Below are 26,866 nucleotides of genomic sequence, written 5' to 3'. Positions count from 1 at the left end.
CCTACAGTTTAGAGATTTTGTGAGCACACAGGAAGTACTGCTTTAGTATAGAATGGATTCTTTGTTTTTGCATGTGCTACTGTTATTTCCTGCATGTTTTTAAAGTAAAGATTTGTCTAGATTCTTAAAAATGACTAGAGAGCTTTTAATCTGTTGCTATAAAATCCCACTGACTGTAATATTTTCTTTCCTCACCTGAGCTGTGGAGGCACAGTTTAACACTTTCACATCTTCACTCTCTGCGACTTTCTCAATTTTTCTCTCTTCTCCCCCCTTCCAACTTTTTGTTGTTGTCCCCCTGACATTTTTATTCTTTTAACACCATTTTTCTATTTCCCCTGTGTGGTTTCTTTCTGGTTTTATTATTCCTCCTCCTCCCTCTCCTCCCTTTGGCACCTTTTTTCCTCCCCTTCTCCGCTCGACCCTCTTTCCTTCGTAGACCACATAGCCCACATCATAGAGCTGCTGGGAAGTATTCCGAGGCACTTTGCTCTCTCTGGAAAATATTCCCGGGAGTTCTTCAACAGAAGAGGTAGCGCTGGCCAGAGAACTGGTGGGACCGGCACACGCACATGCCAAACAGGAGCAGAAATGGACAATGGCGGATTCTTGCAGAATGTTGAGCCAACTTTAGAAAAAGAGATTTTTCTTTGACAAAGTGACCAAAAGCAAAATAAACCAAATCTAAGAAAACGGCTCATCCACAAACTCTCTTTCTGCATGTCCATGCCGTTCCTTGAGGCAGCAGTGTGTGTCCGTACCGTGCAGCCCAGTGTACGTGTGTGTTGATGTGTGTGCATGCTGTAATGCTGAACCGTGCCTGTTCCCTTTGTGACGTATGGTGGGCAGACCACATCGCTCTGATCACGGAGCTCCTCGGGAAGGTCCCGCGCAAAGTGGTCGCTGCCGGGAAGTACAGCCGAGAGTTTTTCTCCAAGAAAGGTAAACGGCTTGCTGGTTGTTGGTTGGTTAGCTGTGGTGGGGGCCTCAACCTGCAGCGCAGGAGCGCCACAAGCCCAGATCAGACCTTTGTCTGGGAAAGTTCCCACACTTTGTTGTTCAGATGAGGAGCTACAGGTAAGTTTGCAATGCTCAGTAAAATGTAGAAAAAATGGTCAAGTCCCACTCTGATCATCTTTGGATCTATTTTCAAAGAGTTCCCAGTGGTCTTTTAGTTCTGAGTTTTCCGTTTTTAGCCATATTTTCTACATATTTGTAGAACTTGCACAATTGGTGACTGACTAAAAGCTTTTTTGTCCCACTGTAGCAAGGCTGATAAGAAACGTTGTTTGATACGTTCAGCTTTAGGCTTGAAGCAGGTTTAAACTAAGCAACTAAGCTTCTCTGGATGTATTCTGCAAAACGAGGTCATGCTTTCTATGGATCTTCAGTCTGAATCATTTCTGTGGAGAACATCAGTGTTAGCATTTCTAGCTGTGCAGCCTGTGTCTGCATCCATTTGGTTCTCAAACCTCCAAAGCTCAACACGAAGAAAGAGTTTTGCTGCTTTTGTTGCACAATGCAATGATGCTTTCAGGTGTTGCTGGGTTTGACTGACTGACTGACTGACTGACTGACTGACTGACTGACTGACTGACTGACTGACTGACTGAACTTAAAAATGAAAAACGGTCATCTAGCTGCAAGTGTGGAAGTCTTTCTAGCGTTAGCATTGATAGCAGCCCTAAAACACTTAAAGCACTTGTCATTTTAATTCCACTCATGCGTTATTAGAACATGTTATTGAACTTTTCCTTCTCATCTTCACTGGACAAATACTTTATGCTGGAAGGTTTTGAGGTGAAGACAGAAAGAATGTAATGGTTACAAACACCAAATAAGCTTATCATGACTAAAAGCCTGTTTTAAAACTTTTCCGCTCTGTCTGAGGCTACAGTTTGAAGTTGGAGTCCCACTTTTGGAATCCATTCCCAGTCGTCTTTAAACTATGATTATGGCTCTTTTAGCCAAAAAAAAAAGCAGCAGTAACTCCTTAGAAATTTGCCTCATAGTTGTGGGCGGAGCTGTAGGTGCAGAATAAGCCTGCCTCCCTTTCCCATCATCCATTGTTTTACACTGCTAGTCTGCAAGTCCTCACAACTCCAAGCTAACATTACAGGTGCAACAAAAATGGCGAGCACTATTGGTTCTGTCTCGCCGTACAGTGTCTTTAAATAATATGTGGAAATCCCTTCTGTTTGGGCCGGGTGAGGTATGAACCCGATAGAGCTGATGACCGCTGCACTCTCCTTTCTGCTAGTTTACTCTTTACAATGAGATGGGAAGATCCGGCCTTTGATGTCTCTATCCGAGGTCTGAGTCCACACTTCGTGTCTCCGTGTTCTGCCTTTTATCTGGTTTTGCTGCGTTAATCTAGACCCGCTTTCCGGGTCTGTCTCTGGGGTCTCTGCTGTCTTGCTCAAAGGCGCTCGGCAGGATTCTACTGGAGTCAAATCTCTGTTTCATCCCCCATCATGTGCAAAAGAAAGGGGTTACCACGGCAACCACATTTTTAAACTGGACTTCTTAAGAGTCTGAGTCTGTCGTATAAATGAAATGACAAAAACATAAAAGTGAATTTGAAGTCCCACTCTGATTGATCTATTGTAAAGCGTTCCTATTGGCCTTTTAATTAAAATTGTGCCGTTTTTAGCTAAAATTATAGAAAAAAACTGATTCATTTTCTAGGACACTGATTCTGCAGAGCATTGGTTCATTAGAAATTTGCCTCTGAGTTGTGGGTGGGACTGTTGATGATAGCCCGCCCTCACTTCCCATCATCCATCTGTTTACTCACTCTTCCACGAGCTCCCAGCCAAGCTAACATTACAGGTGCACCAAAAATGGCAGCCAATATTGGAGCTATTCTGCAGTAAGGTTTTGAGTCAGATTCCAGTTGTTGTGTTTTTAGTGAGTTCAAAACTCTTGATAACTCTCGATAGTACTACTATAGTTGGTACTCACTGCAGTTTTTCCACATGTACGATTTTTCATGTATGTGCATGAATGTTCATTAAAATAAGGAAAGCTTTGATGTTTGTGCTTCAAATGCATTAAAATGCAAGGATGAAAATCAAGACTGCTGGTATCTGAAAGTTCTCTCAGGAACACTTTAATCATGATCGATTCTGTTCCACATTCAGTAATAAAGGAAAATACCAAATGTGCCTCATTATTTTTTCATTTGTCAGGGTTTTCTTCCCTTTAAATTGTTTGAGAAAATGGAAAACCAGCATTCTCGTTTTTCATTTTCAGTCATCTCTGTCCTCCACCCTGACTCTGCTTTATCTGAACCTCAGGTGACCTGCGGCACATTACCAAGCTGAAGCCGTGGTCGCTGTTCGACGTCCTGGTGGAAAAGTACGGCTGGTCGCCAGAAGACGCGAGCCAATTCACTCAATTCCTTCTGCCCATGCTGGAGATGGTTCCTGAGAAGAGAGCCTCGGCCAGCGAATGCCTCAATCACCCCTGGATCAACTCCTAGCTAAAAAAACCCACAAAGGCTGATCCATCATCCTCTTCCTATTGTCCCAACCGTCCTGAAAGCCCCCCTCTGGTGTTAGCCCGTGGAACCACAGAGGAGCTGAAAGTCCTTTTCCACTCTTCCGTTGTGAGTTCCTCTGCCTAAACCTCTTCTTTTTCCACCTTCTTCCCCGAAAGGAATGTAAGAGGAGGCCGTAAGGGACGACACGGCACCAGGTTGGATCTTCCTTGAAGACGGAAGGGGTTTTCTGACGCTGCGTTTGTCGGTCTTTAACACTGTTTGGATTTGGCTACTACTCAGTAACTGCTATTCATTTTCTCCGATAATGTGATAAAAAGTCCAAAAAAAAACGCACCGACGACCCAGAGCTAAAATCTTCCAAGGCTCCTCAAAGACAGGAGGAGTTTATGTTGTGTGAGAATGAGAATGTGTTCAACATCTCCCCATGTAGTCACTTTTCCAGCCAGCGCCCCCTCCTGATATATAAAGGTTTACACCCTAACTTCTCGCTACAAAAAGGACAAAAAAAAAACTCTCACCCCACATTGATTTCTGCCATCTGGGTCACCACGGAAACGCCCTCAGAGGACATCACTGACAGAACAAGTGTGGAACAAATTCCTCCAATTCAGTCAGTTGTGGGTGTGGAGAAGTTGGGTTTAGGACTTAAGGAGACCAGCATGAAGGAAACCAACAGCAGACGCTTCGTTTTGTGCACTTTCTAAGGTCGATCGCATTTCGGACATTCCTCAGATTGTGATGGAATATTTTGGTGCCACATTCCAGGATCTCCACATTCCTACATCTTCTGCCTTCATTCCTGACATTGGTGTCCCCCCCCCATTCCTACCGTGGCACGTTTGAATTGATCGGTACCGTTTCCCCTTTTTCGGCCCCTCCCGAAAGGGCCGGTCACATGGAGGTTGCACTTGTATTTGTAAATGTCCTTCAGGGATTTGAAACCTTTGTACATACAGACCTTGGAAACACAGGAAAGCGACCACGGACAAAGGAAGCTTCAACCTACAAGACGCGTCATACCCCAGAAAAACAAGAAAAAAGATAAAAACGGGTTGTTGCTGACAGAACTGGACTTCCTCTGGTGTAGCGAGGTGGTGGTGGGGGTCTGGCTCACACAGGTGGACCCTGCGAAAATGCTCAGACTGTGCCACCCGGTGGCTGAAAAGGAGAACTGCATTGCTGCTCTGAGGCGTCCCTCTGCACCACTACCTAACCTAACCACCCGATCGGTCACAAACACACCAAATCACCACAATTAGTCCTGTTGCCTATTTTCGCAATAAATGAAAAGAAAAAAAAGAATATAAGTAAATGGTGAGATATTTTTAAAAACTATTTAATTAATTAAATATAGGGAAGAACAAAAAAACAACTTTTCTCTGGTTGTTGTGACCGTGGCAGAAAATCGTCTTATACTGAGGTGATTGTGTTTGTCTATTAGAGATGTTTTTATTCCTTTCATCAATGCTATTATTATTATTATTTTGAACACAGTGGTCACCTCTCCCCTCCCTGCTTACTTGAACAGTGCTGCTTCGTCTGAGCTCTAAAGGGTCATTTGGGGGGAAAGGGGGGGGTTTGCAATAAAGGATTTTCTTGTTTTCTTCTTTAATTTTGGTTTTGTTTTGCACCAAACTCTCCTGATCTTTACTCGTTCAGCCATGCTGACTGTTCTTCCTGATGACGTTGACAGAACTGTGTCTTGTATGTTTTTCATTGACAGATTTAATAAAATTGTAAATGAATGGATGTTGGGCTGTTCAGCGACTGAATGAACTTAATTAAAACGGTACATAAAAACATGTACAGTGCAGTACTTTCTAATAAAACATTAAAGTAATAAATAATGCAGATGTTAATAGCAGTTTTAAAATGATTGGTTTCAATATTATCTCTAGTTTTTTGTCACTTTAGACACGCATTTCTACAGAATTTGAGTCAAAACTCAGGAATAAAAATGAAGAAACTCTCATTTTTAAAACATAATGAGGTCTCTGTGGTTTGGATGCAACCATCCTGTAGTTTCTGGTGGAATCCCTCCTGATGTTGAAGATGCATGGGAAGGATCTCAGAGAGCGGCCCATCTGACGGTGTCGGGTGTGTTTCACAGCAGCGAGGCACAGTTCTTGAGAAGCAGGGGTTTGGCCAAACCCAGGATGTCCAGGTGGGGGTCGAGTGACCTGCCCAGACCCTCCAGCACCATGATGGCAACCACGATGGAGGCGAAATTGCTCTCCAGCTTGACCTTATGAAAAAGAGAGCAAGGATAGATGCAGGGTATTATTATTATTGTTATTAAGGCTTGAGAAAACGCAACGACGAGGGGGAACCGTGGTTGGAATGGTAGGACAACCATGGAGAATTTGGAGAAAATGGAAGTTCCTGAAGAAAACAGTACATTTAATGGCACCTGGGCAGATTTATTTGCCTTTTAGCGACTGTACCAGCATGACTTAAACGTTATGAGGAACTAGCAAACAACAAAGACACAAATGCGGCAAGACATTCCAGAATAAACAGGCAGCTTTTGCCCCAAAACACCCTAATTAAGATGAGAACAAAAGTTGTTTGTTGACAAAAATCCATTGGAGAAGCGGATTAACTGCTAGTTAATTGCCACATATTTGCTAGTTTTTTGGGAATTAGTTCTCATCGACAGGGGAAAGAAAAAACATGAACTTCTCTTCAGCAACTTTAAAAACGTGTGAAATGATGCCATTCACTGGAAACAGCGGGTTTTCCAAAGGCTGTTGTGGCTCCCTGTGTTTGCATTTCTGTGGGAAACGGATCCAAACGGCTCTTTGAGTGGTAGTAAAGGTTGCAGACCCCTGGTCTAGAGGCTAGGAGGCAGTGCTGAAGATTTTGAGGAGGGATAGGATCAGGAATGAATCCATCAGAGGAACAGCTCCGGTTGGATGTTTTGGAGATAAATGCTGGGAAGCAGACGGAGATGTTTGAACAGGTTCAGAGGACGAAAAGTGATGATGATGAGGTTTGAGCTACCAGGAATGAGGCTTAGAGGAAGACCACAGAGGAAGATCATGGATGTAGTGAAGGAAGACATGAGGGTGGATGGTTTTAGCCAGGAGGATGCAGAAGAAGATTAGATGAAGGCAAATCATTTGCAATAGCGACCCTTAAAGGGAGCAGCTGACAGAAAAAAAAGACCACACTGGAGACAAAGTGATGTGTTGTATCAGAACAGTTACTTCTTCAGCTTTAGGTAACACTTCTCCTTCATTTCCATCCACGGGTTACTGGTTAACTTTTCTGGATGCTGCTACTTCAATGCAGTTAAACACAAAATAGGTGTGCGGAAAGTTTCATAAAGTAGTATTGTTTGTATTCTAGGACCAAACTAGTAAACCTGGGGGTGTATCACCTTGTGTTTGATGAGAAGACCAAAGACTCTGGAGAGTAAGTCAGCCACTTGAATCTACGAAATAAAGGAGAGACACCGAGTGATGAGCAGACACATTAATTGATCGCAAAATCAGTCATGACGCACCTGCAGAAAGCCAAGTTCTGGCTCTCAAAGCATCTGACCGCTTATAAATACATGTGCCTTTGGAGTTTCTCAAGCCTTAAAGCGTTTGATTTACATGCCTTACTCAACATGGACAGAAGAACATGCATCAAAAACCCCTTTTCATTTCAATCTAAGCAGAACACAGACGTTCTGCTAAGATTGAAATACTGGTTCTGTTAGCAACATCTATTTAAATCTAGTAGACACGTTACTTGTGGTGTCCCTCAGGGCTCTGTGTCAGGACCAACATTGTTTATTATGTATATTAATTACCTATTTAATGTTTTTAAATTATAAAAAAATATTAATAAAACTAGTTCTGTATGCAGATGACACATATATGTTATAGTGACATACTATTTTAATATTATTTGCCTTATCGATAAACAATTATATGCTTTTTTTTTAAAATGGCGGAATAGCAACATATTATCACTAGATTTCAATAAAACTAAATTTGGGATATTTAGTAACCATAGGAGACATTTTGAACAACAAATACACAGAAATTGATTTTCATTTGAAAAAGTACCAGAGAATATGTTTTTAGGACTAATATTTGACAGCAAACTACCATGGAAAACGCACTGTGTACATTATTCTGTTCGACAGTGCTCGCCAACCCCACCAGCTGTATTGAAGTATGGGGGAATACTTTTCACTACATCTTTTATACATGTTCCAAAAACGAGCAGACTGGGTTATTCACAAAGTAGGAGCAACCTTTTATACAGTCACAACTATTCAAATTACAGTACAGTGTAAATGTCAAACTGTCCTAGTATCACATAAACCAGTTTAGTAGGAGAGAATTCTAACATTTACCAGTGGTACCAACCAACCGGGAGGGATTTTGTGTGTCAACAGAAATATGAAATAAAACAAGGTAAAAATATTCGAAAGATTATTAATAGATTAATTATTATTGTGAAAGTCAAATTATAGGCTAAACCTGTGGCTGCTCTTCTTCAAACATGTTTTGCATTGTTATTACTCTTATATTATGTTTTTTTATTGGTTGAATGCTATAAAGCCTGCGACCCATTGTTTTCCTGTTTCTTTGGCATTTTTCACAAAAACATCTTTTTTGTTATTGTGCTGTTTTGACTTTATTTATGGTCAACTTTGATCATTTATTTATGAAATAATTCATTTATTACCCTTTAAGTTTCATTTTCATTCAGCAATATAGCCTTCAACCCCGCATTTTCCTCTGAAATGCAGCTCCTTCTGGTTGGTATGATTATCAGTGAATGTGTATCATGTAGATCGTAGATCAACATGGATGCTAGCACAGAAACCAGAGCCACCTTTCCCAGAGAGAGCGTGTTGCTGAGGGCGTGATCCACCAGCTCCGCCATCTCCTTCTTGAACAGCGGCACATCCTGGCATTCGCTGGCTCTGGCGTGATGCAAAATCAGCTCTGCCACTTCTTCACCCTGAAGAATTTCAAGTAGCTTTTTTTTTAATTTGTACAAGATACCAATTCTCTGATTTGCAATTGAAATCATTTATGAAACAACAAAATCAGGGATGCTTCCAGAACTTCTCCATGCTCTGACCTGACGCAGCACCACAGCTGTGAAGACGGCCTTGAAGTTGGCCAGGTCGTGGTCGCTCAGCTGGGCTACGATGCCAGCGTCCAGCAGCACCAGCTGGAGCGGGCACGGGTCCGGCCTGACGCTGACCACCACCGTGTCCAGAAGGTCGGTGAGAGTGGTCTTCCCGTGGTGTTCCCCCGAGAGGCCCGAACCGTCGCTGGAGGCAGCGATAGGCGCCCGACACTGAACCAGAATGTTTCCCGGATGGAGATCGCCGTGGACAAAGTTATCAACGAAAATCTGGATGGGAAATGAGATCAGCTTTGTTAGGACAAGAAAGTCTCTGTTTAGTGGGGAAGTCTGAAAGGATTCGTGCTTCTGAGGCACCATTTTCAGCAGTGTGTCCACTCCCATTCTGGCTATCCTCTGCTTCACCTCCTTCGGAATATCCGAGGCCAGGTATTTAGAAATCGGCTCACTTTCCTGGGAAGAAACACAGGAATATTAGTCCCAGGTACAGAACAGAGCCGTCATCTCAGCTGTCAGTGTGTTATCGCGCATAGATGATGATGACTCACTTCAAAGGTTTCCACTAAGATGTTCCTGGTGACAAACGGCCGCATCGGAGTCGGAAACCTGACATGGTCGACGTCTCGAAAGTTTTCGAGGAAACGCTCCATGTTTTTGGCCTCACAACGTAGATCAATCTGACAGTCAGAGTAAAGAAAAGCCCCATCATTCACAGTAACTCCAGTGTTCAAGATCGTCAAATTATCAGCGAGGATTAAAATAGGGGTCAAATCATTATTAGAGCTGATATTTGTAATTTTGACAAATCAGGATCGTCCATTTTTTATTACCATAGAGCACTGTTACTGGGTGATTTTAACTACTTACATGAATTTCAATATGTCAAAGAGTTTGTGTCTTCACCGGGGAAGTCTCACATTTACCAAGAATGGGTGGACCAAAGACCAAGTTTCTAGTATCATTTTATTATTTTTTTATTCTCAAATTTCTAATTTTTCATTTTTTAAAATGTTTTTAGGAACTTCCTGTGTTTTTCTTTTTCATTTTGTTACACACACCACAGTTGAAAATAAAAATAAAAACTGTAATTTATCACGAGTTGTCATGTTTTGACCTTTTTTAATAAGTACCTTTGTTGGGTATATTATATCGGGTAAAGATGACCCGTCAAATGTGGAACTTTTTCTAGCGAGAGTGTTTTCAGGTTGATCCAACAGGCCGATATTGAAGCGGTTATTTTTGGCTCAGGTGCAGCCGCCCTGCTCCGTCCCCAGGATTGTCCTGCACCAGTTATCCAGTTGGCTCGTCCGTGCTCCTGTTCCTGACCGAGTACCTCGTCTCTGCTCCTGCTCCTACACCTGGCTGTGGATCCTGTCTCCAGCTCGACTCGCGCCCCTGACTGTCCCCCCACCTCCATCTGGATGAAGCTCGTCTGCTGGACTTTAAATATGTAGTTGTAGAGTTAGATAAGTTCATTCTTCTCTATGAGTTCTGGTAAATCACCTGTCTGCCGGGGGGAGGATCCCTCCTTCATGTGGGCACCCCTGAGGTTTCTTCGTTTTTTCCGTAATCCGTTTTATTTAGTTTTTCCTTACCGAGAAAGAAATTTAGGGGCAGGGATGCCAGTTTGGCTTAGTCAGTTTGTTAGTTCAGTTTAGTATTTTCCTATTGAATTCTATGTATTCATGATCCTTTTGATTTTATGTTTAACTTTTTCAATTAGCGATACGAAGCCCATCGAGACGACTGTTGTTGTGAATTTGGGCTATACAAATAAAATTGAAATTGCACCCTCTGATGGTTACACAAACCATGCGTTCAGCCATCTGCCTGCATAGCAACCATGGGTGTAGTAATAAGGCAACAAGCAGCAGAAAAAACACCTTAGTTAGTTTGTTTGTTTTTGGTTGGGTAGTTGAAAGAATAACTGGGACTAGAGACATATCCAACCATCACATTTTTTCTCAAATTGTTTTATTTACTTGATAGAACTTCAGGGAGCTATTTATATATATTATTTGACCTTATAAGACATGATACAATGCTAGCTGCACTTTTTTTTGTTTCGACTTCTCAAAAAAGTTTCATTTCATTTACTATGAAAAATTTCCAGGAACTGCTGCTGCGCCTGTTACTCCCTGCACTTCTATGAACTATTTATTTTGCTTTTTTTTTATTTTTTGTTGTTTTTCCAGGTCAAACCTAATTGTTTAGGTTTGTATTATTCAAACTTTTAATGGCAATATTTTTCTACTGCAAATGACTTTCGGCTCCAAATATCGGTTATCTGACAAAAACCCATCGCTGGATCTCTGGCTGAAATCCTTTTCTCTGAGTACCTGTTTGGTCATCAGCTTCTCGAACTCCTGCACGATCTCACACACGCTGAGCCATTTCAGTCCAGGCAGGCACTGAAGGAGCCAGCTTGCACTTTTCATTAGCAGCAGGTCGATCTCCACCTGCCTCCTGACGCCTGGATGGACCACCTGAACATCAAGAAAAAAGGGATTTACACTCTGTAAACTCTTTACAGATATAATTACTGTTACATGACTGACTTTGATCGCCACCGGAATCAGCCGCTCCTTCTCCACGCTGCTTTCCTCCTGCTGCTCATCAAACAGGCTTTCCTCATTGCCCCTCCAGAGCTTTTGCAGAGTGCCCACCACACCTCCCAACCCAGGGATCTCCCAGGCTCCCAGCAAGTCTTCCTTCTCCATCTCCTCCACAAGCAACTGGAAGGCTGGATCCTCCACCTGGTCCACGCGGGCAAAGCCTCTGTACACCTGGGCGACACATCCCGACCCCACGGGCTCTTTGCTCTCAAACACCAGCACCCGTCTCCAGCTCTCTCCGAAGGCTCTCTGGAGACACTGCTTGGTGTGGGCCCACGAGTGAGGGCGCACTTTCACGTGCAGCCTGGAGAAGCGTTCGCAGAACTCTGGTGGGAAGATGTCGCGCCTGGTGCTGGCCCACTGCCCCAGCTTGATGAAGGTCGGACCAGAGGTCTCCGTCACCCACAGCAAAGCGTCAAGCCAGCGATCGGCACAGTGAGAGGAAAGCAGGGTCAGCGGGGACAGGAGGAGGAGAGGACCGAACTTTAGGAGAAGAACCAAAGCCCGGAGGCTGAGGCGGAGGAAGAAGATCAGTTTGTGGACCTGGACTTTAGCCAGAGACTTCCTGTCAGGCACCAATGAGGGAAGAGCTGCTTCCTGACAGCTGGCTGCACATGAAGCACTGACTGCACCCCAACAGACCAGTGTCACTTTGGGGATGCCAGCTAAAATCTGCCTTCCTTTAACCGGAAGTGCACCACGACTCTGCACTGCTCTGCTCCTGCAGAAGCGGCTGGCCTGGAGCAGGGAGGACCTCAGGCTGAGGACCGCTCTGCCTCCAAAGCTCAGCATAGCCATCATGTCCGCTCGTGTTCACCTCTTATCTTGGTTTGCGATGTATAGCTGTGTCGATACCGGACGAAACCAAACGTGACGTCGTAGGGGGCTCCATGCGAGATGCGGCCGTTGAACGTCGGCTTTTTTCCAACAGAACGGGGTGAAGGTGGGATGTCGACGGTTCCACAAATTCCCAGCGTCGACCTGACTCAGTGCGATACTCTACGGCGCTGCTTTCTACCAGACACTGCGGGCTTTCCTCTTCTTCTCCTTATGAGGACAAACGCGGGAATTTCACGCTCCAGTTAACGGCACAGTCCATCCATTTCCACGGATAAAAGGAAAACACTGAAACGAGCACTTCCTTCCGGCTACAGAGGTTTGAAGTCACGTGACAGCCAGAGAAAGGTACACAAATTAATTTATTTTATTAAGCTGGTAATAAACGTCTGAACACGAACCTTTTTTATTTGATTTACTTTTGAGAACGATTCAGCCATACATTTTTTGTGAATAATAAGGATAATAAAAAAGAACATTTTAAGCTAACTTTGCAACAGAGCATGCGCATTCCAAACGTGTTTAATATGCGCAAAACCTAAAATCCCTTTTCTATGAACATCACGTTGTTATTGGAAATTCTATTCATGGAAAATTCACAAAATGTTGTTTCCAATCTCTGTGATATCTTACAACCAGCATGCACACACTTTATATGTGTCTATATGTTTTATTTAAAATCAAAAATACAAATAAAAAATCATGTTGCATTTATGTCTGTTATGAAGTGGAAACCAGGATTTGACAGCTTGCTACTTATGGAAGAAGAAGAAGAAGAAGAAATTGGAAATAGATTTTGTGAACTGTGATGTAATCTCTGGTTTTCACCACTGTGTGGAGTCAGGGAGGTATGTTACTCTCCGGTTTGTTATTCACCTGTGAGAGGAACTATTCTGAGTCTCTGTTGACAGTTTGCTGGGGGGGAAAAATCATCTAACTTCTTTTTTCCCTAATAAATAGACAAAAAATCCAAATGTGTGTTCTGGGTGTGCTAACAAAAGTCTTTTTGCATCCTTTTGCAGTTTTTTGCATCCTTTCTACAAGAATACTGCTCAAAGAGCTTTACAGATTCAGCAAGCTTTTGCGCTTTAACAAAACATAGTATAAAGATTATAGATAAGCTGTGAAAACAGAAACGTGACGGTAAAAGTTCAGGTGAAGCATCAAACAAAGGCACAAAAGTGAACAGTAACAAATGTTACTGTTAAGTCATTGGGTTTTATCTTTTATAAAGTAAAAGGCAATAAAAGATATCCCTGATTTATTGTGAACCAGCTCCAGAAAAAGATTTTAGTTAAAGAGAAAGTAAGAAGTGAAAAGCAACATATAAGTGTAAAAAAGAATTTAATAAATACAACTTTTGAGATACATATAGATTGTAATCAAACAAGTTCAAATCCATACAGTATTCGATTAGTTCCTGAAAAATAAATAAAACAAACAATAACTTTTTAGGCCTGTTCTCTTACGTTTGTGTTTCTTAATACTTTTTTTTTTTTTTTTTTTTCTTAAAGATTCTAAGATCCATCAGAGCTGCAGTCTATTTGGTTGTCGAGCCCTTTGGCGTGTATAACAGGGCCCTGAAATATGCCTGCCCAGAGCTCAGAAAAGTGTTAATCTGGCCCTGACCACCAGGGACTGGGAACGTGTTGGAGCCTTGTTCCCAGTCACAGTGTGAGACCCCTAGAAACTGGGCTCCCAGCTGTAGGCCGCACAGAAGACTCTGCAACACAATAGGCCCAGATAAACGCCAAACAGATGTTACAAGCCTCCACCTCCCAGCCTTTCCCCTTCCCTGCCATTCACGAACAAGCCAGCTGTTTCTGAGCTCTTGCATCTCAAAGGCAGGGTCAGGTTTCAGCCACAGAGGTCAGTGGAGAAAGGTGTTCTATTCAAGTGAACCCGTCGAATACTCTGTAAAGATCCATTTGGGAATAGATAATGGGATGTAACCTTGTTGTGCGTGTTTTTTTACAATTCTAATATACATTGTGATGTCAACTGTTGACTGAAATTGGCATTTAGAACAACATTTGCATCACAAGTTGCTATTCGATTAGAACTTTGTCTAGAGAGTGTTTTGCTTGTCATCAAATTTGTAAAAAATCGTGTGAAATAATAATAAATTGTATTTTTAAATCACAATGTGTAATAAGAAAGTAAAGTGGATTAGATTATAACTCTCCAATCTGTACACATTACACTTCATTGTTCTAGGAGTCTGAAGGAGCTCTAGTTTGTTGAGTCATATTCATGCTGCCATGTCTGTTTTCTGTGCACTTCCTGTCGATCACAATATGTTGATCCTAAAATAAAAATCTTGATTTCATTTGGAAGTTGTGTGATTCAAATCAGAGACCACAAGAAAAAAAAAACAACCAACCATCTAGGGATTCATCAGCTTCAACAGAACGTGTAAAGCTATTTGCTTGGTTCAGTGCACTTGGAAAAAGTCACATACCTTCAGAGCATTTTCCAGTGATGATGCTCCCTTGCTTTAACATGAAAATCCCTGACTCCATTTTATACTCTACAGTTAAAATAAGAGAAAACTGTAGCTTAACTGTTTATCAGGCTATCGGATGGTAAATCAATGAACTAAAGGTATTTATATCAAAAAGTTCAGTTACAGCAATCCTGTGGTATATTACCAAACAGTAATCTGAAGACACATGAAAGAAATCTTGAATTCCTCAGAAAGTGTTACGGCTAAAGATGTTAGGTTCTCTTAATCTGAAAGAACAAACACAAAGAAAATGTTACTTTCAGCAGGTCTCACATGTTTCTGCAGAGCTAAAACAGAAAAAAGTCAAATATTCCTAAACGTTGAAACAATTTTCTTTAAATTATTAAAAAGAAAATCTACCAATGGGGTAAAAAATATGGTCTAACCAGGAATTCTCATTTAAGGGAAAAAAAATTCTATACTGGGCACAAGATGTCTTTTAGATAGCTAATATACATTTATTGTAGATGTCTACTGGACACTTATTAAGCTACGTTCACATCGCCCTAGGTAACGCACGTTCAAGCGGCCCCTCCCAATGATGCGTTTATGTAAACATATGTAAATGCTCTTTTCAGGCTGCCATGTTCAAGATTTTAACATTTACGCATAGCTACGCACATTTTGAATTTTCGGGCTCTACGTACAAAAGTCTCGCCCAACGATTGCGCCCTGAAATTAAACCAGGTCGAACTTTAACCATTCAGGGACAGAAACAGTAGAAGCGGATGGCGTCCTTTCTAAGTCAGGGAAGTGCCAACTGTTTGAGAATCGAACATGAGGAGAAATAATGATTGCAATTCGTGTTCTTTCATATGATGGAATAGAGCTGTAAAAGAAAAAGCCTGGTGCGAGATCTGCATCGCGTCAACATTTTGCACCAAGAATCCTTCAACTGTTGGTGGCAAATATGTGGTGGTAAAAAGAAGAAAAAGGTGCTCCTCCCTGACATGTTCTATAGTACCTACCTTTTCCAGTTTCTTATTGTATTTCTATTTTAAACATTTCATTTGGACTTTTAGAAATTACTTTTGTTGTCCGAAACGTTTAACTTTCTTTTGGAATTGTGTTTTGGTTTCTGCAATTTTGTTTTATATTTCTAAAATGTAATGTTGCCTCTTTTTTTTTTTAATTGTCTTGATCAATTTCCACATTGTTTTGCATTGAGTGATTTGTTGGTTGGATTTGCTCTTTAGGGCCACCGTAACTGGTTCTAATTTCTCCTCATCTCAAAGAGGCAAACTGTAATGAACTCCATCAATGCCCAATCAGTACTGTCTCTTAAAGTCTTCTTAAACTCAGAAACTGAGCGTTTTAGTTGCAGCTGTTCAGTCACATCTGGAGCCATGAAGAGAATCCAGCAGAGATAAAGTGGAAGATTGCGTTGTCCCCACGTTAGGAAAAAAAAGAGCCGTTTTTCATGATTAATTCCCAAAGGAGGCCTTTATTTATGTATTCAGATGAACGCAACATTGCTCTTTCCAACCCCCCCCCCCCCCCTCAATTTTTCCCCCCTAAGCAGGATACTTGGTTTCCCTGGCAACCAGAACTCCAATCACCCAGCCAGCTGCAGATTAGTTCTGCGGTGGGGGGTTTAAAGTTAGAGGGAGGGGATTTGGAGGTGGGGGTGGAAAATGGAGAAGGAGGAGAGTAAAAAGGAAGAAGGAAGGGAGATGGGGGGAGGCTCCAGGGGAAGGAGGGGTGGGAAAAGTTGGAGAGGAGACGGGAAGGAATGAGTGTCAGTGAGAGATAGAAGTTTGTGTGAGAGGAGTAGAGGAGAAGGAGCCGTAAACAGTCCCAAGGCTGCAGGGAAGGACAAGGATTTTCCCAACTCGGTGACTTTTTTTCCACATTTTTTTGTGTGAGTGCACTTGGAGCCACACTCCGGCTCTTGGTGGGAGGTACTGACAGGAGCAATGCAAAGCCAGAGAAAGCAGAAACAGGGGTAGGGGTGCACAAACGGAGACAGAGAGACGGAGAGGGGAAGTGGGAGCACACTGAAGAAAAGGAGCCATGCAAGTGGATTCTGTCTTCTGCCGGGTCAGGTTTCACAAAATGAGAAACCACTCTGAGAGCACTTCATCAGGGCTCACCCAGCTCAGACAGGTACACTTTTTTAGAAGTTTAATCATGTTTTTGCATGTTTTCCTCAGATAAAAGAAATGTACAAAACTTAATAAATGTCTTTTCACTTTTTGCTAATCCACTTAAACTATGTGCACATATTTGCCAGACTGGATTTTAGACTATCTGCATTTCATTCATAGCAATTTGGGGCCCCTGGTTAAAGTACAAACAGAGCTGCTGAAACAAAGAATTGAGCCGAACTCACATCAGAAACTCCTATGCAGCTCACTAGGCTGTCTGTGCACACGTGAGCACACGCGCAAGCTTAACGGCTGTCATTCCAAACTTAGTGGAGAGCCACAGAGTGAAAAACGGAGGGCAGGATAAGCGCGATGGCTAGGAACAAAAGCAGCTCTTCATGCGTTGCCTGTATTGTTGTGAGAGGGCAGTCAGGGGTGGAAACCTCCCCAGAGGAAAGAGCAGCTCAGCCTCAGGTGGCCCCAAAAAGTCAAAGAGGGTTTCAAACATCTTTGTACCAGGTATAGAAAAGCACACACAGCGTTTAAGAATGTTTTAAAATGGTCATCATCTGAAGGAGCAGCAGGGAAAATGGTGTGATCAGGAAGAGCTATAACGCAAATGGCAAAAACAGCATAATCAGAATTAAAATACCACTGGGAACGCTTTTACAATGGAGCAAAAGATGATCAGAATGAAGCTTTAATGATAATCAAGAAAACTAAACTAGTCATCTGACCTTATCAAAGATTAATAAATAAAGTTTTTATATATACTTCATGTGAAAATAAAATATCTAAGGAAGTTTTCTTTTGCTTTGTGTTTGACCAGCTGATAGTATGTAGCCTATAACTATGGCGATGACCTGACCCACGGTGATACATTCAGTTGAAGCCAATACACCATCTGCATGACAGAAAAACACCAACAAAAATATGATTTTCTATCCTGTCACTCAGTCAAAGCTCATAAGGTTTAGTTCCTGCTCTGTTGTATGTCAAGTCATTACAACAGAAATGTCTGCGATGTTCTATAGCATCCATTTGTGTCAAAACGGTTTTCTGTATTTCGTCTTTGATGACACGAATATTTTTTCTTGAAGAAATTCTTAATGATTGGATTTAACAAACCTGACCGCTACTGCTGCAGCAACTTTGGGTGGAAATCATAATTAGCTTGCGTCTGTCTTTTATTTGACCCTACTGTATTTATACAAAAGGGTAAGGCTGTCAGTCGGCTTAACTATGCTTAGCTAACCAACAAACTCCATGGAAATAAAGGTTTTTACAGCTGTAGATAAACACTGACTGTTTTTCTATTATTGTGGAAGCTTATATGGCGGATGAGCTTATATAGGCCACTTGTTTACATGAGTTAGCTTCAGAGGCTAACACAAGCTGGAGTGTCAGGGTTGGAAAGAAGGAAACTGATTTTAAAAAATCGTTCTTTACTTTTATCGTTATCTTCTCAGCAGAATTTCAAGTGATTCTTCAATGGCTTTCATTACAACACTGTTGTCTCTGTGTGCAACTCATCAGTCTGGATGCAACATCCACACACTTTGGCATTGCATGTTCAATGAGCAACCAGTTCAGGCCGTGGCACACAGCCACTTCGTACATTTTGCGTATTTTCCACGTATAAAATTTCTGCCTTTCGTGATACATGCGTGATCTACGTAATTCGTAGGTGTTTCTTGCGTTCGTCGACGCGTGCAAGGTTTATCGAGAGATGAGTCCTTGCGTGTATTTGGTTTAGTGCTGTTCAAAATTTTGGGTCCATTGAGAACTACGCAGTTTATATAAATCTTATGCAATTGTGTGTGATTATTTTTTCAAGCTGCTTACACAAATTTGTGGCTTTCCACGACCGTTCCACGTGTGTCTAACAGACTTTTCCCGCATGTACCACCGATGTATAACTTTTATATCGCGTATACTGCGCTCAATCATACACAGTTCATGTTCTACGCTGATTTACGTGTTTTTTAAGTGTTCTTTACGTGGTTCATTTGTGAAACATTGTGAAAATTTCATGTAAAGACCACAACTTTTCTCACTTTTTCTACATATATTCACATATGACCAATTTCCATCCGGGCAATTTGCACAATATGCGGCTGTGTGACTGTGTCCGAATTCCCGCCCTAATCCCTAACTACTAAAAAAAAACATCAGCGCGGGACTATCTAGTGCCCTGGATTTTAAAAGCAATTCGGGCACCATGCTTACTACTTTTTTTTTAAACGGCGAATATGACTTCATCGATTTCACAAAGCGAAAATCTCATTTTATGAATCCACTGTGTTCTGAAAATGAAAACGTTGATATTTCATTACAAATTACATTTAAATAATTTTCTTTGCAAAAAATGTGCAAACGCAATGCATTGTATGTATCTATATCTGCCAATCTAGTGAGCATCGAATGCGCATTGGTTTTTTGCAGAGACTTCTGGGAAATGACTAGGGCACTCGATTTTGGAATTGTAGATTCAAACAGCACTACAAAATGGCGAACGCACTATGTAGTGCACTATGTTGTGAGTAGGGAAGGAATTTGGACATAGCCATGGACTTTAGGAATAGTGATCAAAACACATACTGTTAATTATAATTTCATGGAAACAAGTGGAGGCACTAAAGTTTTCATTCAAAAGTTGCATGCTTGCTGGGAATTATCACTGGAGTTTAGATTGATCTATTATCATTCATAAATGACTGATGAGGTCTGGCCTCACATGCATTGCTGTGCCTAAACTGTATCTGCCCTCCAGTATAAAGTTCTATCTGTGCTGTTATATTCTGCTCAGAAACCTTACAGCACAGCTTCAGGAGGTCTGAAAGGAGCCAGCTTTTGACAGGCTCTCTGCAGGGCAGCCTGCAGCCCAAAGACCCCGTCAAGGCAGCCACCCCCCCCCCCCCCCACTGTCCCAAAAACTGCTGTTGTTAACACAGAGACCTTCTCTAAAGGCATGTGTCCCACTGTTAAAGAATTTTGTTTGTTTCCCAGATGTACTACAAGGCTTGTATGATCTTGTTTGATAGAATCTGTGTTGATAAAAAAAGAAAACTCCCTCCTTACAGGCACAAATGCAAAGGTAGTGCATGTTAGACACCCTCCCATAAGAATCACATTGATGTGAATGTGAATAATGCATGCCATCACACAGCATATTGAAGTCATTTATCCAGTTGGCCTTTTTTTCCATTGTGTTTGCCCTTGACTGGGACATTTGTCCACACTGCAGCCTGTTGCTTGCAAGCTGTTATTCAGTTTAAAACTTTTACTTTGAAGGAAAGTAAAAATGTTATTGGACTAAGACTAGGTCATAATTTGACTTTTTGTTTCTATATCAACCATTTATCTATTTCCTGTAATTAGCTGCTCCAACTCTTTTGGCACACACATTGCATTCAATTCCAGTTCAGAATGTTCAATAAATTTGTTGCATAACAAAACACAGGCTGTATCTGGAGAAAACCCCATGCATCCATCAGGAAAGTGTGCAAACTCAACACGGACAGCAAGGATTTAAACTAACACCTAATGTGAAGCAAGAGTATAGGTCACAGCACCACCCATGTGTTTGCCTATGTGCTATTGTATAACTTCACATGAATCTGTGCAATAGCACAACCTCTACAGTGGGTGTCAGGTATTCCTTTGTTGATCAAATTATATAAAAATAATTTGTTGTATTTTAGGTGTAGTATGCCACACATGTTTTTATAAAAATTATAGATGCTGGATGGCTCAGTTGGCTGCATGTAGGTCTACCAGCTGGGAAACTAAGGCACCGCAATGAGCTTCATCCCAAGTTTGGTTCCTCTTGTGCCGGTCCCCTGCCTGGATAAAACACAGGGTTGTGTCAGGAAGAGCGTCTGGCGTAGAAATCTCTACTAAACCACCTATGCTGCTGAGGGAAAGCTGATTCACTGTGGCGACCCCTGAAGGGATATGTCGTACGGTGAACAACAACTTTTATACAATTTTAGAATCTTTGATCTTATATAAAAGTTATTAAAAAGTAAGGACTGTTAAGGCAGCATTAAAAATAAAAACCCAAAAGTATTCCTGGTCCAGTAGAGCTCCTTTGCATGGAGAAAATACAGGTGTTCCCATAAAATGTCAGTCTTGTTTGCTAGTGTTAGCATATAGTATACTATTTGGCAACTAAAGGCAACTTTTCACAGAACAAAGAAGAAAAAGTAAATAAACGCATCCCTAATGATTGTTTCCAAATCTAATGGCATACTTTTTTCAAATGTCTGTTAATTTCTTTGACCCAAATTGAAGAAAGGTTTCACATTTCTTGTAATAACAGGATATGGTTGGGTAAATTTGTGTCCTGCTGTTCTGTAGGAACTATCTTCAGTGCAGTGTCTCCTGCATGACAGTCTAGGAAGAGGGGCGTCACATCTACACCTACAGTTTGATGACAGGGTGTGGACAATTATCATGGGAAACAGTGCTGATCATCCAAAACCTCGGTGTAGCTGACGCTGCGTTGTTGTAGCTTTGTACCAGTGGCAGTGTGAGTTCAGCGGACACACACTTTCCAAAAAATACACACAAATACAGCAAGCAGAGGTTTAAATAAAAACAGTGCTAAAGGAATCCACTTCATATATCAATAAAACAACAGTATGGGGGGGTTCATTCAAGTTCAACAACCTAATGAGCAGAAACTGCAGACTCCTCGCAGACGCAGATGCTTTGATTATACCAAATCCTATTTAAACACTATCTTGCTAAGCCCTGGAGCAGGGAAAGTAGTGGTTTCTCTCTGTCTGCAGAGTTATGGAGTGGCTGCACAGCTGTGGTGTTTTCCTCTTTTGGTGATGGTAGGCTATCCATCATTAATGTGTAAGACTTTTTTAATGATCACATGCTAGTTTAAAAAGTTTACATTTTAGGGTATCCATATTTAAGTTTAATGTGATATCCGCACTATAAAGCGTACTAAAAAGTCTAAATTTCTTTGAAAATACTCCAGTTCAATTTATAATCCGGAGTGTATACATGGATTGATTCTGGTTGTTTAATGATGTTGACGCTATTATGGGAGGTATACACAGAAAAATGTTTGGTTGCATGTTATTGTGAATTCGCTAACGTGGCTAATCTGTAGTGGTGTCGGGGTATCTTTTTTTTACGTTATCAACAAGGTTGGGAGTTAGCATAGTCACAATAACGTTTGTTTTAGCTGTATCACCCTGTTTTTTTACATGTTGCAAACAAGGTATGGAATTACGCTTCTAACGTGTTACAAACAAGTTCAAGAATTACTGTAAATTACAGTTGATAACGTTTAACTGACTCTCTTAAAGTGTCTTATAGTTCAGTGCACCTTAAATATGACATAAATTCAAAAATAGACTGTTCGTTGACGGTGCCCCTTTTTATCCAATGCGATCTACAAATTGGAAATTACAGTAACTAAAATTTTTTAAATATCGTATTTGATTAACGCATTTCTGAGACCCCTATCTCAATGGTATGACCGAAACCTTTCTTAAAAATCCATTGTACATAACTTGGGTCTTTTTTATCCCCCTGCAGTTCATCATCATTCCACTAGAGGCAGTACAAGGACTTTTTCTGCTAATTTCAAAATGGCTGCCTCTATGAAATTAAAAAGAAAAAAAATTGGTGGGAAAACGTTTAGTTACTTTTCTGAATTTTAGTCATTTTTTTAATGATTACTTGCGGTTTTGGAAGCAAGTATTAATTTGCTAAACTAGTTGATAATTCATTCTTTATAATAGTTACATCATGTTAAAAAATAATTGACACAGAGGGTAAATAAGCCATTTTTGTCCTGAATACTCAGATCAATATTTTTACATCTTAAACTAACATTGTTTTTGAGTAAAAATGTACCAAATCACCCAACGTATCACAATTGATAATGTCTATACCTCATTAAAAGATGATACTGTTCTGCATTTTTTGTTTTAGATTTCAAAAAAATCTTGATTTAAAAAAAATAATGTCAATTCTTTGATGTAGTGAGTTCTGCAGGGTTAAAACTTGATTCAATAAAGACAAATACTTTGCTTTGTTTGGATTTTTGTTTCTATTTTTTTGTCCTGTTGCTGTCCCAGGCTCCCAGATGTCATTCACAGGGTGTGGGGAGGTCAAAATTGTCAGCTCTGACTTTTGAGTTTACACTCAGGAAGAGCACTTTCCCAAGATCTCGCCTTGCTCTGCTCCCCAGAGGACAGAGGGGTGAATTATGAAAATCTGTTTCTGTGCAGGCATTCAGAGGAGCAGGAATGGGATGGCGGGAGAGCTTTTGTGGGAATTCTCAAGTGTCATTTTAAAGTAAGAAATGGGGAGGAGGGTGAGGGTGGAAGAGAGGATTTTGGCATTGGAGCACAATATAGTGACTGTGGCTTTAGAGGAGAAATGTGATGTGGGGCCCAGAGGATAATGTGTTTTGTGCAGAGGAAGCCAGGTTACTGTTGATAGAACTGGATGTAGCTGTAGTTGGTGTTCTGTCTACTTTTGAAATCAGCTTTACATGCTACTAGACTGCCATCATTGTCAGCATCCCTTTTTGTCAAATAGTTAGGCAACTTATAAAATCAAAACCTTGTTCTTCTCCCAGATCTGTTTCAGTGGAATTTTTTTTCATTTAAAAATTTTCTTTGGTATACCTACCTTGAACTCTGTTACCACACTCAGATCATGTCTCACAAGTGTCCTGAACAACTCCAACATTCTTCTCTGCCGCTTCAGACTACCTCATATACACCATCTTAACCTTTGTTCACACCGCCCGCTGCAACACATGTTCAAGCGACCACTTCCAATGAGAAATCTATGTAAAAGCGTGTTTTTGGGTGCCGCGTTCTCGTGTTCACACTTATAGCTGAACATATACTTAAGACGGTTTTCAGGCACTATGTACAACACTTCGTCTTTTGAACGCCCGTTGAAAGTCAAACCAGGTTGAACTTTTACCAATCAGGGACTCGAATTTGGTAGTGCCAACCGTTTGAGCTCGGCCGGAATTATTTGACATCGAGTCTTTCATATATCACAATAGAGCTGGGACAGAAAAAGCCCGAAGCAAGGTTCGAAAGATTATCACGGCTTTGACATTTTTGCACCAAGCCTCTTCCAACTTTAGGTGGCGGACATGTCACCTACTGTTGAAAAGGAAAAAGAAGAAGCCCCTCCCTGCTTGTCCAGTGTAAACATCATTTGCTAAACACACATTCAGGAACACTTTTTGGCACATTCTTGATCATCGGGCATCACATGTCCGGTGTGAACATAGCAATAGACTTTAGATCTCCAAAGACACAATGCAGCTCCTTCTGACCTTTGTTCTTCTCCAGAAGCATCCTCAAAGCAAATATTGTGTCAGGGGCCCTTTTCTTTGGTATGAAACCCCACTTTTTCTCATAAATGCTCACTTATGACCTCAGTCTAGCTTCCACTGTTTCCCATAAGGTCATTGCGTGACTCATCAGCTTTATTCAACCATAGCTTCCACAACTGCATGTCTTACTTCTTAAAAATGAGAAGACTTCTCCATTCCTCAGTCATCCTCTTACTCTCTAAGTTCTTGTTTGACAGTCCAGTCACAAACTCTACAGCCATCTCTCCTAAACACGTCCAAATCTCCACAGGTACGTTGTCGGAACCGACTGCCTTTCTTGAGAGTCTTCCTCACTTCATCTTTACTGATCTTTGCAATGTCCTGCTTCACAGCCTCCTTTTCTACCATGTTATCTTTAACATTTATCTAATTCATCAGTTCTTCAAAGTTCTCCTTCCATCTTTCCATCACTTGTGGATCCTGTTGACACATTTCCATCTCTGTTTTTAAATCACCCTAACGTGCTGCACATCCTCACGTTTGTGTTTCTCTGCCTTTCCAATCTGTACAGATCTACCTCTTTCTTCATTGTGTCTAACATGCCATACAAGTCCTCATGTGACCTTTGTTTGGTCTTCACTTTGTGCCGCATCTCCCTGTACCTCTGTCTACTGTCTTCTATCTGCTCAGTGTCCAAGTTTTTTAGCCAACCTTTTCCTATTAAAGCACTCTTGAACTTCTTTGTTCCACCACCAAGTCTCCCTATCTGATTCACCAAGTACCTTCTCCCAGGCGTCATGATCACTTTAGCTATAGCTGTGCAGTCATCTGGAAGAACCTCCTGATCTCCCAAAACCTGTTTCAACTGTTTCAAGCGTCAGAGTCATCATTGTATCTGACTTCCCCTCTGGAGCCTTTTTGTAAAAGTAGTAGAATAAGTCCTGATCCACTCCCCTTTCCATTTGCACCACTTGTACATGGACCCCAATCTCAAATCCTTGCAACTTTTCCATTTGGTGTCCACACACAGCACAACTCCTCCTGTGTTTGTATTTGTGGTTTGTATAATTGAACCTGCTTAGTGCCACTTTAGGTTTTAGAAGCTTTAAACTTTTATTTAGCCACAGTGTGTTCATGCTCATGTCCTGTTTATCAATGTTTTTCCACTTTGACTAAAGTCAAAAGTCATCTAATACTTAATCCCAGTATTAGATAAAGCTGTGCTGAAATAGTGTCAGCCAAAAAGAGAGCTGTAATTAAAAGCAGGATGATTGGGTCCTGAGGAGCCAGCAGGGTAATTGGGAGCAGATCCTGCATGAGTCAGGAGCTCTGCTGATGGTTGGATGGACCGATGTGCTCATGGGAGGGAGTCGGAGGAAAGATGCTCCACCTCTGTAAGGAGAAGAAACAGGACACCCTCACCCAGATGGAGGGAATAAGAGATTTGTTTTCTTGGCCTCCAAGATGGATTAATCCTCCTACCACGCCTCCCCTTCTCATCAGGATGATGTTTCTGTGCCAGCAATGTTTACAGTCACTTCTTCAAGCCGCTATCGCATCTCCCACACTATAAGGCTTGGATAAAAAGCATAATTATTTTCAAAAACCAACAGTATGCTTTGTAATTCAAAGTACCTTATATTTGGATTCATTCTGGTTGTGTTTACTGATGTCGAAGCGATTTTGAGAGGCACACTGTGCTCTGTTAGGATGTCCGTCTGTTTTTTTTGTTTTTTTTTTGAGTTCCAAGCAAGTTTAGGTGTTTTTGTGAAAACTAATGTGCGGCTAAGGTGTAGCGATGTTGGACTGTATTTTTTACATGTTACTATCAAGGTTTGGACTTAGTGTAGGCACAGTGTTGGCTAATGTTTAGCGTGTTTTAAACAAGTTCGAGAATTAATGTCAAAGCAGTTGATAAAGTCTGACTGAATGATGGACTTATCCCTGACTTTTTTGTCTCGCTCTTCGGGGCGCCTTATTTGTGACAGAAATTCAAAAATTGACCATTTATTGACAGTACACCTTATAATCCAGTGTGCCCTACAGTGCGGAAAATTCGGTGCATTTAATCAATGAAAAAATTATAGAAAGTAAAGAAAAACTTTCTTTTGCAGAACTTATTTGAGATTAAAAGCAAAAGAGACCCTGCACACTCCTCCACTTTTTCTATCTAATTAGTTTGTTAAACAGGAGTTTTCATTTGTAGAATTTAGACTTGGACTGAATCCAATTTTTGGGAAAATTATTCTGTCTCTTTGTTTGCTAACATCTTAACCAGCTTAACTGCCTGTTAGTAACAATCTGCACACATTGCTGTAACCATCCTCCCCAGATCACTTTTGGGTTGTTGGAAAGAACCCGAGCTGAAAGAACATGATAACGCCAATTGTTGTTTTAGGGTCATAATGAAGGGAAGGGTGTTCAGCTTCTTGGCATCCTTGTTGTTTTGTAGCACCCGTTTCCTCAGTTCAGGGTCGAAGGAACTTATCTTAGCATCCACGGTAAAGAAACACGGAACACATCAAATCGGCTGACTATGAATTAAATGTCTCATTGGTCAGGCTAAATTGCTGCTAAAGCCACCATGTGATTTCACATGGTGGCATGGTGCCTCTGTCACTGTGCAGATGTGCAAAATACATCGTTTTAAACGCAAGTCTAACTCATGCAGAATGGAAAAAGCAGCTGCAGAGATGTAGCAAACAGGCTGTGAATGAAGCATGAGCTCACACAAATGCATGTTGTCAAAATGTAGAAAAACTGCATGTAAAGATGACCACTGCAAGCAGAGAAATGTAGGTTGTAGGTATACAGTCCTCAGTTGAACCAGGAAATGTCTTCTGAAGAAGCAACACCATCCTTATTCTTTGATTTACTGAGGTA

At 41.3% G+C, this 26,866-nt stretch overlaps 3 protein-coding genes across 15 annotated transcripts in view; 2 read left to right on the top strand and 1 right to left on the bottom strand.

Annotated features, from left to right (window-relative positions):
- Positions 1-5,254, top strand: part of srpk2 (SRSF protein kinase 2) — a 74,237-nt gene extending 68,983 nt beyond the window's left edge. For 4 of the 11 annotated variants that reach the window (XM_023955648.2, XM_020703852.3, XM_020703851.3 and 1 more), the window contains 3 exons: positions 440-532; positions 850-942; positions 3,300-4,837. In XM_023955648.2, the coding sequence (XP_023811416.1) occupies positions 440-532; positions 850-942; positions 3,300-3,484 (371 nt within the window). In that variant the 3' untranslated portion in view covers positions 3,485-4,837. Of the gene's footprint in view, positions 1-439; positions 533-849; positions 943-3,299 lie in introns of all 11 variants that reach the window. The other 7 variants (XM_078949292.1, XM_020703853.3, XM_078949291.1 and 4 more) reach the window with 5 other exon arrangements.
- adck2 (aarF domain containing kinase 2) lies at positions 5,208-12,021 on the bottom strand. Its single transcript, XM_004069893.5, has 8 exons — positions 11,164-12,021; positions 10,945-11,091; positions 9,154-9,282; positions 8,963-9,058; positions 8,597-8,875; positions 8,345-8,473; positions 6,888-6,941; positions 5,208-5,750 (listed from the first exon to the last, which is right to left on the bottom strand). Exons 1-8 carry the CDS (start codon positions 12,019-12,021, stop codon positions 5,610-5,612), a joined length of 1,833 nt encoding a protein of 610 aa, XP_004069941.1. The 3' UTR covers positions 5,208-5,609.
- A 247-nt stretch (positions 12,022-12,268) lies between these two features.
- The window catches only part of si:dkey-82f1.1 (DENN domain-containing protein 2A), a 45,674-nt gene continuing 31,076 nt past the window's right edge, over positions 12,269-26,866 (top strand). Inside the window, exons 1-2 of one of the 3 annotated variants that reach the window (XM_020703848.3) lie at positions 16,288-16,669; positions 22,911-22,977. In XM_020703848.3, the coding sequence (XP_020559507.1) occupies positions 22,934-22,977 (44 nt within the window). In that variant the 5' untranslated portion in view covers positions 16,288-16,669; positions 22,911-22,933. Of the gene's footprint in view, positions 12,406-16,249; positions 16,670-22,910; positions 22,978-26,866 lie in introns of those variants that run through there. The other 2 variants (XM_020703849.2, XM_011475899.4) reach the window with 2 other exon arrangements.

The sequence above is a fragment of the Oryzias latipes genome, chromosome 6 (assembly GCF_053564925.1).
Source record: "Oryzias latipes strain Hd-rR chromosome 6, Olatipes_Hd-rR_3.1".
Classification (NCBI taxonomy): domain Eukaryota; kingdom Metazoa; phylum Chordata; class Actinopteri; order Beloniformes; family Adrianichthyidae; genus Oryzias; species Oryzias latipes.
Note: the sequence above shows the minus strand (reverse complement) of the source record. Positions and strands in the feature narration are given on the sequence as shown.

What these genes read in the sequence shown, in the direction of transcription:
- adck2 (XM_004069893.5), bottom strand. Translation starts at nt 12,021, where the DNA reads ATGATGGCTATGCTGAGCTTTGGAGGCAGAGCGGTCCTCAGCCTGAGG. An exon ending in CAGCTGTGGTGCTGCGTCAG is followed by an intron (nt 8,474 to 8,596) that starts GTCAGAGCATGG and finishes GAAATTCTTCAG; the next exon opens with GGTGAAGAAGTGGCAGAGCT. An exon ending in GTCTTCTCATCAAACACAAG is followed by an intron (nt 5,751 to 6,887) that starts GTGATACACCCC and finishes CTTTTTCATAAG; the next exon opens with GTCAAGCTGGAGAGCAATTT.